The sequence below is a fragment of the Centrocercus urophasianus genome, unplaced genomic scaffold (assembly GCF_019232065.1).
Source record: "Centrocercus urophasianus isolate 14NV4802_14NV808 unplaced genomic scaffold, USGS_Curo_1.0 seq_24, whole genome shotgun sequence".
In the NCBI taxonomy this organism is placed as follows: domain Eukaryota; kingdom Metazoa; phylum Chordata; class Aves; order Galliformes; family Phasianidae; genus Centrocercus; species Centrocercus urophasianus.
In genome coordinates this window covers 12,133,989-12,152,529 of record NW_024884800.1, presented here as the reverse complement: position 1 = coordinate 12,152,529, position 18,541 = coordinate 12,133,989, and the positions used below count along the sequence as shown (strand labels likewise).

Below are 18,541 nucleotides of genomic sequence, written 5' to 3'. Positions count from 1 at the left end.
CCCCGGAGGCGCCGTCTGCGCGTGCGCAAAGGTCCGTGCCTTTACTTCCGCTGTCGGCAGCCGCTTCCGGGCCCCCGTTCCTTGGTAACAATGGAGCAGAAAATGGCCGCCTGAGAGGGGAGGCAGGGCGACGCTGCGGCTTCTTGGGGACGGACGGAGCGGGGCGAGCCGGCACCGAGCCCGCTGAGGACCGGAGAGAGCAGCGGAGCGAGAGCTGAGGAGACGGCGGCGGGTGGTGAGTGCGGAGGCCCGGACGCGGACGATCAAGATGGCACGGGGAAGGGAAAGGCCCAGGCCCAGGGGAGGCGGCGGCGGCCTCCGCCCGACGCTGGAGGCGGCCGGGGGACGTAGGCTCCTTAGCCCCGCTGTGCGGCCCCACTGAGTGGGTTGCGGGCGGCCGAGCCGGGCGGGACGGCCCAGGACTCCGCGGAGCTCGGCGGGCCGCAAACGCTTGAAGTGGAGCGGGGCCGTGCTGGAGCCGGGGGCCGTGATGGCGGGGTGCCCGAGGCCGTGCCCTGCTGCTCTGGATGAGCCGGGTCCCGTCGCCGCGGGGATTTCTCCACCTTCTCCTGGGGCGCGTGATGGAGGAGAGCTATTGGGGCTCCTCGACCGCTGGGCAGTTGAGTGGGCGTGGGGCTGGGGGAGGGGGGGGTAACACTGGAAATGGTTCTTTTTGGGAGAGGTGGGGTGGGGGAGGATTACAGGCACCGCCCCAGGCTTTGTACTGCTTAGGGCCTGCTTTGGGATTCCCGGCTCATCAGGTCAGTGCTTGCAGGTTCCTCGCGTTAAGGCAGGAGCCCTGTTGGGGGAGGTGAGCGGGAGGAATTCTTCATACCGTTGTGCCTTTTGGGAGGGTCGGGATCATCGCATGACCCATTAAAAGCTGTTGTGATTGGTATTACTGTCTTATTGTTTCTCTTCACTTAGTTGTGTAACATTTATTCTGTTACCTTGTTTCCTGTGCGAGTTTTTCCTTCCTTTTTTAATACTGTCTACTGACATTTGGAGTCTCTGTTTACTGTATTTCAAAACTGTTGTCAAGTGTAACAATACAATATCACTTTACTTTCAATTATCAGCCTTAATGGAGGAGTAATATCAAGTTGTATGACATGTTCTTTTTAAGGTTCATTATTTGTTTTGATTTTAGTGCGTAATAGGAGTTTGACTGAAGATTTCACAGCACGAGTACACTTTTTAAATTGAATGTTCTTGTTTATCTGTTTTTCAAGATGATAGTCATGAGGAGCTTGTAAATAAGGATTCAGCTGGGACTGTATACAGTAGGGCACTTGCAAGCATGATGTGTTTCTCCTGTCCATGTTAATAATATTGGTTGTTTTCCAGTTGTAAGTTGTCATGACAACTTACGAGATGCTCCAGTACTACTGTGTTCCGTAATGTTAGTTGCAGTGACTCGATCAAGTGACTTTAGGCAGTTAATCATCTGAACTGAGAGTCTGATACTTAGTTTTGTTGGCATGACCAACTACCATTTAAAAATGACTGCATTCCCTCTACAAGTTTACCATTTTAGAATGAAATTAATTGTAGTTTGGACTTTTGTCACCTCTGCTGCTAACAAGGGGCAGCACGACACATATAATAAGAGATGTTGGTTATGTTGGACCACTAAGCATAACAGTTACTGTACAGTATTTTGCTCATCAGCAATTCTGACTCCATAAATGTTTTGTCACTGAGAAACCATGAGCATTTTTTCAAGCTTGTAGTTGTTGTCAGCTGTATCAAATCTATTTTCCACATTACTCAGTACATGAACATACCAAGGTGTACTAGAAAGCAGTGCTGTAAGTTTCTGGTCTTCGTTACATGTTTGTTTTTTTTTTTTTTTTTTTAATCAGTATTTCTAGGGGAATGAGTAATGTGATCCTTAAATGGAAGTGTTTTTAAAAACACCCATGTATTAATGTACTTGGCTACTTTATTTTTCTGTTCCCTATCCCCATGGAAGTGTTTCAAAATACGTTCCTTAGTCTTGGCAGAATGCTTCTTGTTGCAGTGGAAGTGTTGCACTTTTTTTTTTTTTTTTTTTTACAGTTATAATTTAATGACATTTACTTCAGCCCATAGATTGCATTTGAATCCAGTTTAATGGAGTTTAAGGAGTTACTTGGCTATTCTAAGTATTTTTTAGAGATTTCAGTTTCAGTGAGGCTTTTTTGCAGTTGTCTCAGAATTGGTGAAAACTTATTCACTCTTTAGTTTGAGAAACTTAATGTTGAAGGGATGAGGCAGAACTTGAACCTCTGTTATATTTTTTGTGGTGGTCTTGTGCATCTCAAAGCCGATACTTCTGAACAATGCAGTAGTGTAACAACTTCAGAGAGAAGACTTCTGTATGGTGAATTGGGTGTATCCCGAAGCACTGTACAGACTCAGTTTTGCATTTGCACAGATTCTTAGCTACTGTTAAAATCAGAAGAAATGCACAAGGCCATGTTTCCTTCATGCTGTTGAGATCTGTACTAACGAGGCACTGGTTAGCATCTTTGCTGTTTGGCAGTGTTGAAGCTCAGCTTTTTACTTCCTTCAGTTGTACAGTCTCATGAAACCATCTGATGATAATTGGTTGTGTGAGAAAAGTCAGCATGCACTTTCTCTTAATTTAGTAACTTAGAAGCATTTTACTTAGAGCAGTCTTAATTTCAGTATGCCAGGTGCTTGTGCACATGATCTTGAGCTTGCCTTAGTTTGTCATCAGAAACTGAATCCATCAGAAATGGAATGTGAGTCTTGCAGGTAGGTTTTTAATGTCATATCAGTTTTGCTTAATTTTTTTTCCCCCATTTTTATGTTCCTTGGATGCTAGACAAGAACAGCAACAACAAATCCATGCACTGGATTTCTGACGTGGGTTGTGTTTGTAGTGAAATTATCACTGTTGTATTGGCCTTTTAGTAGAAGCTGCATTAGCAGTTCCATGAGAACGTGAGAGTGAATGTAGAGCTGGGTTTTTCAGTGGATTTTTATTGGCTTTGTGCTTTCAGTAAACAGAAGTTCTCTTTCCTCAGAAATCGAAACACCGTGTGATGGGCATCGTTTCTGTGGGTACAGCTTCCTTAGCTGTCAGTCCTGTTTACGCTGCTGTCTTTCAGTGTCAGCACCAGTTACTTTCATGCAGAGTATTACTTCCCTGGAGCTTCAGCCTAGCTCTCCTGCCTGCTGAGCTAGCAGGAAGATCGCTGCTGGGGGAGAGAGTGGTTTTGTGAGACTTCTCCAAGTGCAGGAAAGTTGGTAACTCGAGTGTGCTGAGCTTTCTCTGAGGTCATATCACCTCAATTTGAGCAAAGAAGCAGTACCATCTTAGTTTCATTTTGAATTTCTATGTGAAAAATGCTGTTTCAATAAGTCTAGGTTGTAAAATGTGATTTTGACAATCCTTGTTGTCTTATATTCAGAGCTCCACCTTCATTCCCATGTGCTCAATGTTCTGAAATTGCGAAGTTCCACCCTTCTGTGTGGAAGGTAACAATAAACCTGTAATGAATTGCTACATGTTCTAGATACATTTGAAGTGGGGACAGTGGGCACTTACACAGTGAGATGGCAAGTGTTTCATTCCTTCATACTAGTCTGTTCTGTCAACATGTTTTTATTATTATTATTTTCAGCAACTGGTCTGTGAAATTGTTAATTTGCTTTCTGTTATTTAAAATGTATGTTCTGAATGACATTTTGCTTTGTGGGCTTTGCTTTGAAACACACTGTAGTGATGAATTATCTGAATCCATGTTTAACACTTCATATTAAGCTGGCATTTAAATTTTATAGCGGTCGTAGAAGACATTTTCTTTCAGCTACCAGAAAGAGATGTGTGCTCCATAGTAATTTTTTGAGGCAAAGAGGGCATAAGGGAGTTCTTGAGTGCTTGGAATTTGTAGTAAGTTCAGTAAGCCATCTAATAATTGCATAGACTGTCAGAGTGTCTGTAGAAGGCAAGAGTAGCAGAAAAAAGTGTATCCAAAATTCCTGATGCAACTTTGAAACTTGAAAAGTTTGTTACTAATCTACGTGTTAGAAAGGATAACAAGTTAATTGTACTTATGCCATCATAGCCTTCAGTCTCTTCACAAAAGACTTGTGTAGCTGTAAAAAAAAAAAAAAAAGCAAAAATCTTGATGTAATGAAGCTCCATGTATCATGCAAACAGCTGTTTGATTCTACTGTTTTATGGTTTCTTTTTTTTTTAATAATAGGATTCACTGACAGTTCTTGCTTATATTTTTGAATTTGTAGTCTTGAGTGATGAAATATTTAAGATGAAGATGGACTTCCTGTTATGTTTCTTTCTGCCAGTTTTGAGTATTGAGAAAGCAGGTACTGACTAGCATGGAAACTATTTCTTCTAGGAAAGCTTAGTGCTTGGACTGGGGAAGGTAGAAGGGAGTTGATACTGCATGTGAAGCTGGTTCTGTTTTTGCTTGAAGAACCTGGAGTACCAGAAGTGCCCATTATAGCTCATTCCTGTGTCATTTGAGAAAGGGAATGGGAGAGACTTATGTCTGAGGCTGGTCCTGCCAAATGTGGTGGTATGTTAGAGCTGCTGGAGTCAGAGTTCACAGAAAGTGTTTTCAGCAGACAGCTGGGTTGCTCTTCTTATGTAGAGCTAAAATGTCCTTGAGGTATCTTCAGTGAAATCAGGGGAAAAATAGTTAACCTGAAACAAGCTAAAATTAAAATGAAAAGTATTTCTGGCTTCCACTACTGAGTTGCTTCTTTGAGTCAAAGGCTTTGATAATTACTGCAGGCTGAATGCAGGTAGGCAAGGTGCTCTACTGGTTGAAGTACCTAATTAAGATGAGGCTATGAATCATAAATGAGAAATTAGCCTTTTGCTGAGCACATCTATGAGATGCTTATTCATATTGCCAATCATCCTCTTTGTGTGCACAAAGGTATTAGTCGTGTTGCTGGAACATGAGGTAAGTCAGGAAGCGTGTAGCATAAAGGGCACTACAAATGCTCACGTAATGCTGAGGTGCTGGTAATGCCTAGATGGGGAAAGTTTTGGAGGAGATCTTTGCACAGCTAGCTTGTGAGTTTGATTTGCTTCTGCTATTTAACTAATTAATTGCCTTTCTCTTCTCAAAAAAGGTCACAAATCTAATGAAGATTTTAGGCTTAAGGTACTGTGTTTTCTTAGAACCCTGCAATTCAAGGGAATAGATCTAGTGATTTATCACGGACTTTTGGTTTTCTGGGAAGTATGGTCCCTGAGTGCTAAGCAATATGGAGACAGTGTTACTGCTGAAAGTAAACGGGCAACTTGAGTATTTTAATACTGCCTGCTGTACCACTAGGTCTTTTAATTGGTTGTAAGTTGGATTTTGTTTACATGTGACTTGTCATAAGGAAAAGGTAAAAACAAAAAACAACAGAAAACTTCTTGTACTGTGTTCTGTAAGAGTGGTAACTTTGCATTGCTGAAGGAATACCTAAAAACTTACATCATCCCTGTCCAAAGAGCATAACATTACTTCCTCTTGAACAAAACAATGTAATCAAACACTGGGGGCTTGCTGTGTTGCTCCTGTAGCAGCAGTGGAGCTGTAGCTCATCAGTTGTGCTCTGGTATCTGTGTGACTGCTGGAGTGTAACTGCAGGGAAGGTCCTCTTCTGACTCGTCAAAGGATGGGAACACCAATTAAGAGTTTACTGCTGTTAATGTGTCTGAGCATTCATTCACCTGCAGAAGAATGGTTTTGTTTTCAAAAAAAGTTTATTCCAGCAGTGGCTCAGTATGCTATCTTGTTTTGGGTAAACTCTAAGTGATTTTTCCTCTTTCCTGTAAAGAGATTTTCATTGCTGGATATCTCAGCTACAGTTGGCAATAATCAACAGGTCTGAACTTCCTACTCGCAGATGTGACCTTCCCCACCCTTTGTAAACTTAGTGCTGACAAGGGAGGACACTAAAGGAGGAAATACTGATTCTTTTCACTTGAACAAGAATGAAACCAGTAGAAGAAAGAGAAACAAGAGTTGAAGCACACCTGCTTATTAGATAATCAAATGCTAGTCATTCTTCTGAAAGTTAATAGCATACCTGCAGATTTTCCTTCGTCAGGTTTCCCTATGTTGCTGTAGTCAACTTCCTTAAGCCAGTAGTAATTTTCTGCAGTGTGTAAGCTGAGAGCAGAATCCTGAATGAGGAATGGGTTTTCCATTTGATTCTATGATTGTGTGAGGCTCCAGCATGTCCAAATAGGAGTGGAGCGATATGTGCTCCCGCCATGGAGATCTGCTGGAGGATGTGTGACCTGCAGAGTCGTACTGAGGCAGTAGGAAAAAAAACTCAGAATGGCTGAGTATGTTCTATCTGGTAATGTAGAGCTGTGCAGTGGTGTGGGAGATGAGCCTTGGAACGGCCAGAGCGTGCAGTGAAGAGAAATAGTGGTAGAAGCTTCAGAGCAGAAACCCTGTTTTCCATTTACTGGTTTTAGTGTCCAAGCTCTAGTTGGAAGAATGTTGGCCTGTTTGCTATCAGTGATGGGAAAGGGAGAGTGTTGTTGCATACGTTTCTGCCCCACTTGTCTTCATGGACAGAAACATCCTGTAGGGATTCATAGCATTTAGAGGACATTGAAGGTAAATGATGTGAAACTGGGGTTCAGTGGGCTAGTGTGCTCTGTTTTGCTGGCTCATGTTGGGAAGGTATAGTGAGTTTGGCACTAGTGGAAATAGCCCTACTGTAGATGGTACTGATTATCAAAATCTTAGCTCTAAGGCAGTTTTCTTGGCAGGAGTATTTTTTTCTATGTCATCCAATGGCTGATCTTACAGTTTAAGAGGGAAGATGAGAATTGAAGGTGGAAGAAAGGGGAGCAGACCGAACCCAATAAGACTTTGCGGTATTCTCAACATTCCCTTAAGGTTGGCTGTTGAAGTGTACACAGTGGTAAAGAAGAGATGATTTTTTTCTTAGTGTAACTTGTTTTGGCACTTTGTTCCCCTGACCAAGAATAGCTTTCACTTTGTTTTCTGAAAAAGCCTTAGTATCAAGGAGGCATTATATAGCCAAGGCGCCTGTAAATATCAAGTAGCAACTATTTTGAGGGAAATATTTTATAAGTAACTTTTTGCTGCTCCTATCCCTTAGTAGGTTATTGCATTCTCTGCTTTGTTGACTTTGCTTTATCTCCTTTAATGAGTTTAAAAAAAAAAAAAGGAGGGGGGGGGGGGATGCTAGTTAGAGTTGTAATCCATATTCCTAAAATTAATGCATCTTTCTGGGTTTTCTTTTGGATTCAAGTCCCTAATTCTAGTCAGTGTTCAGATGATTCTTGTAAAAAGCAGCTTTGACTCTCTGATGTTCTCTTGGAATGAATATGTCTTGAGGTTAGTTAGGGTCATAATTCTGCCACAGAAAGCTTGTAAAAAGCTGTTTGAGTTTCAAGCAAGCTGTGTTCTTGTTAGAAGGATGTGTCTGAGATCTGAAGGGTGTACAGATTTTATAGCTGAGCCCAGTCTGAGCTGAATTTACCTGCTGGATCTGTTGTGCAACTTCCCCTGTTAATGGCTTCATTTATCAGTCTGTTTGACACTGCATCACATGCAAGTCTTCAGAGTGTACCAGAGATGTAGCTGCTAGGCTGCCATTTGAGACACTAGCAAGCAGTGTGATTGCTGCTACTTTTTGATTTAAAAAAAAAAAAAGGCAGAAATTAACAGGGCAGAAGGCAGTGACCTTCCACACCTGTAAGGGGGGCCGTTGAAACATTTGTGCCTTACTGTGACTAACCTGAAAGCAAGCTTTACTGTGTTAGAGTTCAAGATAGGATAGGAGTAACTGTTTTCTGATCTGGAAGCCTGAAGTAGTGGGTTGGCCTATCCTGTGCTATTTTGTACTGTCCCCTGCTGGGGATACCAGTGCCCTTTAATTTTCACTGTAGCAGCAGAAATAAACTGCTCTTGGAGATTCCACAGTGCTTCTCTCCTGTGGAGAACCACTAGTGTAGTGGGACAGCTGTGCTGGCATACAAAAAAAAAGTTACTTTTTGCTTTAGACAGATGTCTAAGTGCTGAAAATTTTCCAGTAAGAAGGAAAAGCTTTATTCTTCTGGTATTTTCATGTCACATGAAACATGGTTTGAATGAAAGGAGCATTTTTTAATGGGGAATATTATTATAGAGCTTTTTAGCATGCAGAGGATTAGCGTGCTAATCACCTCTCTGAGTAACTAGATTCTACCAGTTGTACAGGGAAATTCTTAATGTTGTGAATAGCAAGCCATAATGATTAAGGAAACTAGTTATTTTAACTTCATTTGATGTATTTGCATGGTGTAACCAGTGCCAGAATGTCTCCTGCATTTGCAGGTATTTTGTTTTAATTTTGATCAAATACAGACATTGTGTTCATGAATTACTTTTTTGTTTTGAGACCTTGTGGCAGATCTTATCGAAATGAAAAACAAAATGAGGAGCAGATGAGAGTGAATGAATAAGTTCTTGGTAGCATAAGTTATGACATGTATATACACACTGGAGTTCTGGCATGCAATTTGTTTTGTCATCAGCGTCAGAAATTCACTAACTACTAAAACTTGTAAGCAAATTCTTCTCTTGACATGAAACCACAGAGCTGATGTTCCAACCCCCCGCCGGGGGGGGGGGGGGGGGGGGGGTGGGGGTGGGGGGGGGGTTTCCCTTTTTCTTTTTACATGTACAGTGTTCTGTTGCATCTTCAGACTCACTTATTTAAATCCTAAATAATCCAGTAATTCTGTTTAAAATTGACTTGGATTTTGAAGAAAGTCTGTCGTATTTGTCAGCGAACTAGATTCCTGTTTTCTTTACCATAGTGAAGGCAGGAAGAAGTGATGAATGTTTAATTCAGTCTTAGAGCTGGAGAGCATAATCATGGGTGCCTTGTACCTTGTACTGTGCTGTTGTACAGCAGTGAGGCACCGTTTGTGCTTTGTTAGGTAGTTGTAGTAGCAGGAGTAGCTTAGGGTAAAGAGCAGGCAGCTGTAGGCAGCTAGTAAACTGATAACATTTCTTGTGTTTGTACTTGTTACTTTTTTGAATGTTGGTAGTGATGGATATTGTTTGTACTTCCTGAAGTGGGCAAATATTTCATTTGTGATCTGGGTTGTGATGCAACTTACTTTACCTGAAACTTGATTAGCAAAGTCTTTCTCCTTAGAATTTAATGGTGAATAATGTATTACCGATTAGTCACATCTAAATATTGTGATCTGTTTCATTAAGTTAAATGAAGGATTTATTTTCTTTTCTTTTCTTTTTTTTTTTTTTTTTTTTTTAGACATTATTCCATTTGTCAAGATGGAAAGCTCAGATTCTAGTGATAAAGGAAATATTGATCAATCAGAAGCACAACGGCAGAGTCAGCTGGATCGCTTAGATCGAGAAGAGGCTTTCTATCAGTTTGTAAACAACCTGAGTGAAGAGGACTACAGGCTTATGAGAGACAACAATTTGCTAGGAACACCAGGTATGTAATGCTTGTGTATGTCCATCATACAATTACTTGGAGGTGATTTGTCTTTTTCTGTTCTCCCTAATCTCTTTCACCCATTTAGCTCATGTGCTGCAGTTGTGTTCCATGTTAGGGAGTAGCTTCCTGCCAGTTTGTGTGTCCTCAGAATAGAGGGGTTCACTGACTAGTGGAGAGGGAGTTGGGATGGTGTGGATTCAGCAGGTACAAAGGTCTGGTGTTCATACCTCTTGATGGGAACTTCCAGAACTGACCCAGTTATGGCTGCTTAGACTACTTTGATAGAAAAGTAATCACCTTTAAGCATGTGTGAAAATTTCCTGTTGGTGTTAGGAGTTCATAACTAGGCTAATTAATCTGGTACAAGATTCTGCATGGGTGTTCTTATGTCTGTTTTCAATTGACTTATTACTTTAAACTGGCTCTTTATAGAGTGATGCCTAATTGAAGCCAGTTATAATTTAAAGCTAATTCAAACTTCTTTTCATGCTTGTCATCTTTTTTTTTTTTTCTTTTTTTTTTTAACTCTGGGCTGTCATTTAATTGGTATAGGATGAAAAAAAAAATATGCTGATGAGCTGTAGAGGTTGCAGTACAGTACCAGAAAGCTGATCCGTCTTTTAATAGGTTGAAGCTGTTAGATCCTTCAGCTTCAGCAAAGCTTATTTGGGACAGTGGTGCTGAAGAGTTTGAATTCCCCTTATAACTAATTGCTTGGGAGTCTCATTATGGCAGGATTTAATTAAAACAAAGACAGTGGCTTGTACCTTCTTTAGAAACTTCTGATAATGCTTGCCATACATATGATTTGGAAATATTTTTGGAAAATTTTGCTTATTTTCTAAGGTGAAATTACTGAAGAAGAGTTGCTGAGAAGGCTGCACCAAGTTAAAGAAGGTCCGCCACAGCAAAACAGTGATGAGAATAGAGGTATATACAGTATTTGTGAAAACTCTTAACTTTAGCACCCCATACGGACCTTAACTTGAGTGCAGGAGTGGAACAAGTTAAGCCTAGGCAGGTGCAAGGTGAGCTTTGCTTCAAAACTAACTGAACGTTATGTCTGATATCTGCTGCAAAGAGCACTTTGGGACAGATTTCACCCGTAACACGTCTGTTACTTGCAGCAAGCTAAAATTTCATTTAGGTTTCTTTTCCTTATCTGCTTTTTAGATTGTTTTTTCCTTCTTGACTTCTGCTCCCTTCTGGGGTACTTTCTGCCAATTTTTGGGTTTTTTTTGTTCTCGTTCTTCCCTTCCAAGGGTACTCTACTGCTTTTATTATCGCCTCTCTCAAGAGGTTGGTGGTGGATTCTTGGAGTTTGCTGCCAGGGTTCATTCTTAAACGAGATGGGTTGCTATAAATCTGTTCTTCAAATGAAGACTCAGGACAAACTTATCAAACTCTCTGCTTAGCAGTCACTAGATTGCTCAGTTGTTTGGAAAGAAAAACACAGAATATTGATGTGACACCTGAAATACAGCTCTCCATTTCTTTACAGTGAATAATGTGTTACTTTGATTTGGCTGCCATGTCATGGCTGCAGCCTGTCTGTATGTATTAGAAAAAAGGTCCATCCACTCCTGCTTCCTTACCAGAGCTCTGGTAGATAAGAACTATGATGCTATTTCTGAAGTCACAATTACATTGGATAGAGTCAAGTGCTTCTAGACAGTCACATTTTAAACTATAAGCAATTATTTTCTTGGAAAGATCACTCCAAAATTAGCTCAGTACTCTGATTTTGGTAGTTCCTTGTCTTTTTTTACAGGTGCAGAGTCCACAGAAGATGTTTCAAATGGAGATTCTATAATAGACTGGCTTAATTCAGTCCGACAGACTGGAAATACAACACGAAGTGGGCAGCGAGGAAACCAATCTTGGAGAGCCGTGAGCCGGACTAACCCAAATAGTGGTGACTTCAGATTCAGTTTGGAAATAAATGTCAACCGTAATAATGGGAACACAAATCCTGAAACTGAGAATGAGCCATCTGTAGAGCCTTCCAGTGGGGAGGATTTGGAAAACAGCCAAAGTGACTCTGAAATTCCAAGGTCTGAATCACCATCTGCAAGGCAGCCTGGATCAGAAAGGAGCACTTCAGAAGAGTTAACTGAGGAAGCTTCTCCTAGAGGGCAGAGGAGAGCGAGAAGTAGGAGCCCAGAACAGCGGAGAACACGGGCTAGGACTGATAGAAGTAGGTCACCTATTAATCCAGTGAGTGAGGCTCCTCGCAGGTCTCATCACAATACATCATCTCAAACGTTTGACCATTCAGCAGTGAATGAAGCTGAGGGAAGCTCTAGAACTAGGCAGCATGTGACACTAAGGCAGCATGCAGTGGGGACTGAGATTCCTAGTGAAAATGCAGTTCTGTTTTCAGCCCCTGAAACAAGACCTGTTCCTCAAGCAGCAGGTTCTTCAGAAACTAATGGTGCCAGTGAGTCTGCAGCTCCTGGACAGAGGCCTCCTACCATAGTGCTCGACCTCCAGGTGAGAAGAGTTCGTCCAGGAGAGTATCGGCAAAGGGACAGCATAGCCAACAGAACTCGGTCCCGCTCCCAGACTCCTAACAACACAGTCACTTACGAAAGTGAACGGGGAGGGTTTAGGCGTACGTTTTCACGTTCAGAACGGGCTGGAGTGAGAACTTATGTCAGCACCATTAGGATTCCTATTCGTAGGATCTTAAATACAGGCTTAAGTGAGACTACGTCAGTTGCAATTCAGACTATGCTAAGGCAGATCATGACAGGCTTTGGAGAGCTGAGTTACTTTATGTATAGTGATAGCGATGCAGATCCTAGTGGCCCAACTCCAAATCAGAATGTGGATGCTTCTGAGCCACAGAACGGAGGGGGTGGTAGTTCAAGCAATGAAAGTACAGATGTTAGCTCAGGGGAGGTGTTTGAAGGTAGTAATGAAGGTGGTTCAACATCTGGTGCCAGACGGGAAGGTCGGAATACGAGAGGATCGGTCACGTTTGAAGAAAGTGGTTCTTTACCATTCCTTAGCCTAGCACAATTTTTCCTACTAAATGAAGACGATGATGACCAACCAAGAGGACTCACCAAAGAGCAAATTGACAACCTAGCAATGAGGAATTTTGGTGAGAGTGATGCTCTGAAAACATGTAGCGTGTGTATTACAGAGTACACGGAAGGAAACAAGCTTCGTAAATTGCCTTGTTCTCACGAGTATCACGTCCACTGCATCGACCGCTGGTTATCAGAAAATTCCACTTGTCCCATTTGTCGCAGAGCAGTCTTAGCTTCTGGTAACAGAGAGAGTGTTGTCTAAATGAGATCTGAACTTATGGCTAAGCAGCTAGTGTAATAGTGATGGGCAAAGAAGTCACTTCCTTTATGGCCACTTTTTGAGTGGTAACTCAATGTATAGTAATTACTTGGAGTGAATCTTCCCTCATGAAAGAATTTTCTCTGAATTCAAGCTTTTAAAATTGGAAAAATTGATTAAGGTTTTCAAGATCTAGTCGGTTTGTGTGATGAATTTCATTTGTCCAAAGACATCTACTCACTTAAAAATACTTCTTTATGAAGAGTGCTAAGTTCTATCCCCTTACTCCTCCAGTCCAATAAAAAGTTTGTCCTCAACATTGTGCTTGTGAGCAGTCTTTCTGGGAAGTCATCCCAGCTAAATGCGCAAGAGTCATAGAGGAATTTTTGCAAGAAATCCAACTGACTGAAAAAAAAAAAACCCTGAATATAATTGCATACTTGAAAATACTTTTGATTTTCATACTGGGTTAATGTTGGACATGTCTGTGTAAATAACACTAATGTTAGCCCTTTCCCCATCACTATGGCACGCTGTAGGATGAGCTGTTAGCTTAATTGGGATATTTATCTTGTTGTGGAAATATAAGAATTGCCTATGCTTGTTTAAATAAAAAAAAAAATCTGTTTTAAAATTGTAAAGCTTTTTTGTAGAAGCTCAGTACTTTTCCAATGCACTGTTGTATTAATGCATTAAGAATTAAAATTGTACCACGCTTGGAAACTGAGAATGCTTTTCATACAAAACCCACCACAGAGAGAGCAAACTAAATACAAGAGAGCTGCTTTTGTGACTGTGTACCTGCCAAGAGCAGTGCATATCTGTGCTATTGATGTGAACAACTACTTTAACATACAAGCAGTTGAATTGGACACTTAATTGCCTTTAAAAAATTGAAGCGGAGTGTTTATAGCTGCAGTGTGTTGGCTCAGTAATGCCACCCAAAAAGATGATAATAATTAGTAACTGTCCTAACAGTTCCTTTGTGTGGTTACTAATATGTAATAACACAAACCAATGTGCACCAGTTCATTTGGTGACGTGTATGCCCTATTTTTGTATTTTTACTTGAAATTTGGAGGTAACCCTATGTAATTCTTCAGCAGACATATACTGGCAGTTTGGGATTTTTTTTTTTTCCCCGCTCCAGCTTCAACAATATTAGTAATTGCTGGATCTGTTTAGTGAACATGCTGATGGGTATCCACTGTTCATAGCCTGTGACTCAGGTGCTGCAAAGAAATAAGTATTAACTGGAAAAGAGATTTCATTATTAGAGTGCTAGATTAAATATGAAAACTATAACTGATTGCAGGAGTATATTTAATGTTAATCTTAACATTGGCTACGTTTTGAGAAAACATCTTTATACTCCTATTGAAAGGACTGAAATCTTGAATTCAAAAGTATGTATGTGGCATATAGAAATAGGGAATTGGAAAATGTATTGCTACCTGGATGTGGTGGCCCTGCAAGAGCAGGAATCAGACCAGCTGGACTCAAAGGTCCTACCCAGTCTGGGATTCTGTACCTCAGCTAGCATTGTGTCATGGGGAAGTATCTCTCCTCTTCAATGAGCCATCTTTGTTTTATTCTCTAGTGACTTTTTTTTTCTAGCCTGTATCTGCAACAAAGAAAACAGTGTATTTTTAATCTTTAGAGTAGTAGTTCAAAAGGGATATGAACTGCTCTTGGTGGCTATATGGGAAATACTGCTTGCTCCTCAGATGACGAAACCAAAGCTGGCCTACCTTTTTCCCCTGATTAAAACACATTTTTGGTGTGTTATAGTGGTGGTTGCATAAAATATAATCTCTGCTCTAAGCCATTTTAATGTCTCATCAGCTAGTTAAGGATTTCACAGCATCCCAGGATTCCAAATTTTTTTTGTATGTGCATTTTGTGGTGTTTGGCTTAGTGGGAAACCCTGACAGGCTATTGAGCTTGCTTTCCTCCTGTTGGGACATCATCTTGGCGGAGGGAATACACATGTGGTGTCTTTTTTTTCTTTTTTTTTTTAACAGAATAAATAAGCTCATTCTCTTACTGTTTTTCCCTCTGATATGCATCTCTGTAAAATTGGAAGTTAAATATTAATATCAGGTGCTGACTCTTATGAATGTGGGTAATACATTTGATGCCAAATCTTCCTCAACAAAATAACACTTCTGATTTTCTTCCGGTAGCATCCACATAGCAAAAATGTGCTATCATTTGTGGTTGCCAGTAGCTTTATTGTCTTACTGGAGTCTGGAATTAGACGGGGAAAAAATGCTTCTACGCATGAATGCCATTTTGATTTTTCCAAATCTGGCATTTATTTCTGAGGTTAAGGATGGTGACCAGAAAGAAAGGAGCCCACTAGAGCTAATTAATGCGAAGCACAGCTGTGATGCGTGTCATTCAACGTAGCTTTCTTTTTAATGTTCTGAGTTTCCAGTAACTGTATACTTTGGAAGACTCAACTCTACAGTTTTGTTATAGCTTAATAGTGGCATGCCTTAACATTTTATCTTTCTGTAACAATAGCAACTAATAAAACGTTGGAGGTTTCCCAAATGGTACCACGAACAAATAATTTATCGTAGGATGGCTTGGATTGGAAGAGACCGTAGAGATCATCCAGTCCCAACTCCCCTGCCGTGGGCTGGTTGCCCCTCACCAGCTCAGGCTGCTGGGCCTCCATCCAGCCTTGCCAGGCATGGTGCACCTGTAGCTCTGGGCAGTTTGTGCCAGCATCTCATCATTTTCTTAGTAAAGAATTTCCTCCAACATCTGATTTAAATCATCCCCTCCGGTCCTGAGAATTTAACCTCAATTAAGAAGCCCTTGAACTTTAATGTTTTATTTGCCTTTTCTGATACCGAGCGCACTAGCAGTGCTGGGGACGTGTTGCCCAACACCTGGAAGAGTCGGCAAGAAGGAAATTGCTGATACAGCAAATAGCTCAATGTTACTGACTTATCTGTCAGGGTCTGCAGCAGTTCTGGAGAGGAGTAGCATCCCCACTACTCAGAGCTGTATCTGGAAGCTCGGTGTTCACAAATGCCTTTATGCTGTACTGGAAACACCCTGTGTTCTGCATCACAGTCGTAGAGCTGAGGTCTGGCAAGAGAAGTTCCAGAGTGCTGCTTTTTACCCTAATGCCTTGAGGTAATTTAATTTCTCTACTTCTAAAGTTCTATTGCAGATAGGAAAAGTCAATACTTACATTTCAGTCACTAATAAAGCATCAATTGCTATAATTTAAAAGGTTCATAATTAGCCTATTTTACAGCTTCAAAGTTATTTTAGCATTGGGCGTTTGTACCCAGTGCTTCCCTCTTTCTTGGCTTTGCAGATGGAATGCAGCAACTTGCCTCATAGTTACAGCCATATGAAGGGCTGAAATGGCCAATTTGATGACTTTCAGATGTCTGAAAGAAACAGGAGCAGAGGCAGCCCCGCTGAATCAGCTGCCTGCTTCCTAGTGCCACCTTGTGGGAGCCTCTCAGCCTTCTGCGGGGCCGTGATAAAGCCAGCTCGTCTCTTGCAGCAGCATGGTTGCTTTTGTGTTGAAGGCTTTTGCTTAATTTTGGAAGGGGATTCGCTTTTATCACCTGCCTCGGTAGTTACGGTGGTGTTTCCAAGCAGTGAACCGCCCGTGCTGCAGTTGTGAGTACCTGGCTGGCTGGTGGGTGCGCTAAGTTCCTTTCTTTGGAGACAGCTCTGTGTCTGTAGGACCTCCACACGCAGCTGTGAAAGCAGTCACAAAGCCAAAACCTACAAGAACGCATGGCACTGTTCAATTTCAGGGTGATTCGATAGTTTAGCTTAAATTGCAAACCGATAAGGAGTTGTGGGTGCTTTCCTTTTCCCTTTAAATCTGGTCGTTATCCATTCAAAAACTAAGGACTCGTTCCTGGTGTTTGTTAGATTTCCCTTTTACGTGTCTGCTTTTTTATTACCTACAAGAGGTTCGGGTTTTTTTTGTTGCAAAGAACTTGTAGGCAGTTAATTGACTTGTTTTAAACATGGTTTCATTACTGTAGCAACAGCATGTGTAGAAATTACTCGTTAAATGTTTAAAGACTTTTAGTAGGAAGTATTAATGTGCGTGCATAGCAGCTGCACTAACGTGATACTCTACCAGTTTGAAGGAGCCATAATTGTCCATTGTGTCAACTTGCAAACTAATGTATTTCCCACTAATGTTGACACAATGGACCGTAATGACTGTCATTCCAGTTTCCTGTCAGTTAGCTGGATTATGCAAATATGTCGGGCCAGAGGACTGTTTCCCTGTCTAATTGCAGTGGATGTTTATCTTGTGATGGTTGTCCACACAATGGGGAGGGTTCCGCATGGTGTCTAATCAGAGAATCTAGCTGGAAGATGAGAGAAGGGCTGGCAGGGCTGACCATGTCTGTGAAGAGTAGCAGCTCGATGTTTTCTGAGTCTCCCAGCATCGCCTTCACTGTCACACCACAACGCAGAGGTCCATCCAGTTGGCTTGAGCTGCAGCCTTACCTTTGGTTTGAGATCCTTTCTGTTACAGTAGTGTGTATGTTCATGCTGCCCGCTGTCTCATTTTTCTCACCGTCCTCCTGCGGGGCCTTGGGTTGCACGATGAGGAGATGTAATGATGTTTGGAGCTGATGAGGTGTGCAGTTGTTACAGGCATCTGCCCGCTCGCTTTGGGTGAGAGTTGGCTCGGAGCCACGATAAGTGAATTTATAACAAATTCAGAAGTGTTTCCAATCACTGCATGCACCAGGCTGTTTGTTTGCTCTTGACTAGAGAGGGAAGAAAGAGGGTGAAGATTAATGATAGCTTACCCAAAGTACATTAAAGTTGTGTTGTGTTAAAAAAGAAAATAAATTTGCATCTTGTTAAACCAGGGCTTCCCAACTTCTTTTTGAGGTATCCTTTTTTTTTTTTTTCCCTCTTCTTTTTTTTTCCTCTTACAGGGAAGCATAATTTTGGATTTCTTTTGGTTATTTTATGTGGTTTTGATCCTTTTTGAGCTGAAATACCTGTGCTCTCTTCCTGAATCTCACTCTGCTGTAAAGCTGTTGGCTGGGAAGCCCTGAATTCAACTGAGAATGTAAGAGATTTTTGTTTTTCTTTTTTTCCTTTTTTTCTTTTTTTTTGGTTTTGTTTTGTACAGTGCTTTACATCTGTTTATACTGGACTTGTTTAGTACAAAATGGTACTCCAAGGTCATCGGACAACAGTTCGATCAGGTTTGATAGCTAATATTTAGGAGGAGTTTGTTCCCTATGTAAGATGTCATAATGCAAATTTAAATAGACTCAATAAAATGCATGAAGTGATAATTTTGTGCTTGATCATCACTCCTTGGGTTTATTCTTACATTGGGAATGTGCCGGAGTAAATACTGATGGATGTGGTAAAAAATGTATGTGCTTTTCCCTTGAAGCTGAAAAGACTTGGAATGGTACAGAGTGAAGTTCTCAGAAGAGTTTATTGCTCCTCAGTACAGAAACCAGAAGCAATAAATCTATGTACCAGACTTGCGTAAATCTGTCAGTGCATAGCATGGGGCACCAGAGCTGTCAGTTATCTTTCAGGCGGTAGCCGTGACTTTTATGGGTGCCCATCAGGGACCAGCGCTTAGTGCTGAGTCCCACTGGAAATGCACCGAACACCTCACGGTGTTTGTGGCTTTCATAAGCTCTCACATATGGCTAAAAGCTTCGCCCTAAATTTAGTAGCTGATGTATGTGCAAATGCTTACTTGAGTGGGAAGGAAATTTTG

General features: G+C 41.3%; 1 protein-coding gene across 2 annotated transcripts; it reads left to right on the top strand.

Moving 5' to 3' along the window:
• The first annotated feature begins 66 nt into the window (after positions 1-66).
• On the top strand, positions 67-18,098 carry RLIM (ring finger protein, LIM domain interacting). Of its 2 annotated transcripts, XM_042825239.1 has the most exons (4): positions 68-235; positions 9,292-9,480; positions 10,330-10,413; positions 11,255-18,098. In XM_042825239.1, exons 2-4 carry the CDS (start codon positions 9,312-9,314, stop codon positions 12,781-12,783), a joined length of 1,782 nt encoding a protein of 593 aa, XP_042681173.1. In that variant the 5' UTR covers positions 68-235; positions 9,292-9,311; the 3' UTR covers positions 12,784-18,098. The 2 variants fall into 2 exon arrangements, with proteins under 2 accessions (XP_042681174.1, XP_042681173.1); XM_042825240.1 differs by lacking the exon at positions 10,330-10,413 and having other exon boundaries at positions 67-235.
• The last annotated feature ends 443 nt before the right edge of the window (positions 18,099-18,541 follow it).

Coding starts and splice junctions, on each gene's coding strand:
- RLIM (XM_042825239.1), top strand. CDS start 9,312: ATGGAAAGCTCAGATTCTAGTGATAAAGGAAATATTGATCAATCAGAA. Junction 9,481..10,329: donor CAATTTGCTAGGAACACCAG/GTATGTAATGCT, acceptor TTATTTTCTAAG/GTGAAATTACTGAAGAAGAG. Junction 10,414..11,254: donor AAACAGTGATGAGAATAGAG/GTATATACAGTA, acceptor CTTTTTTTACAG/GTGCAGAGTCCACAGAAGAT.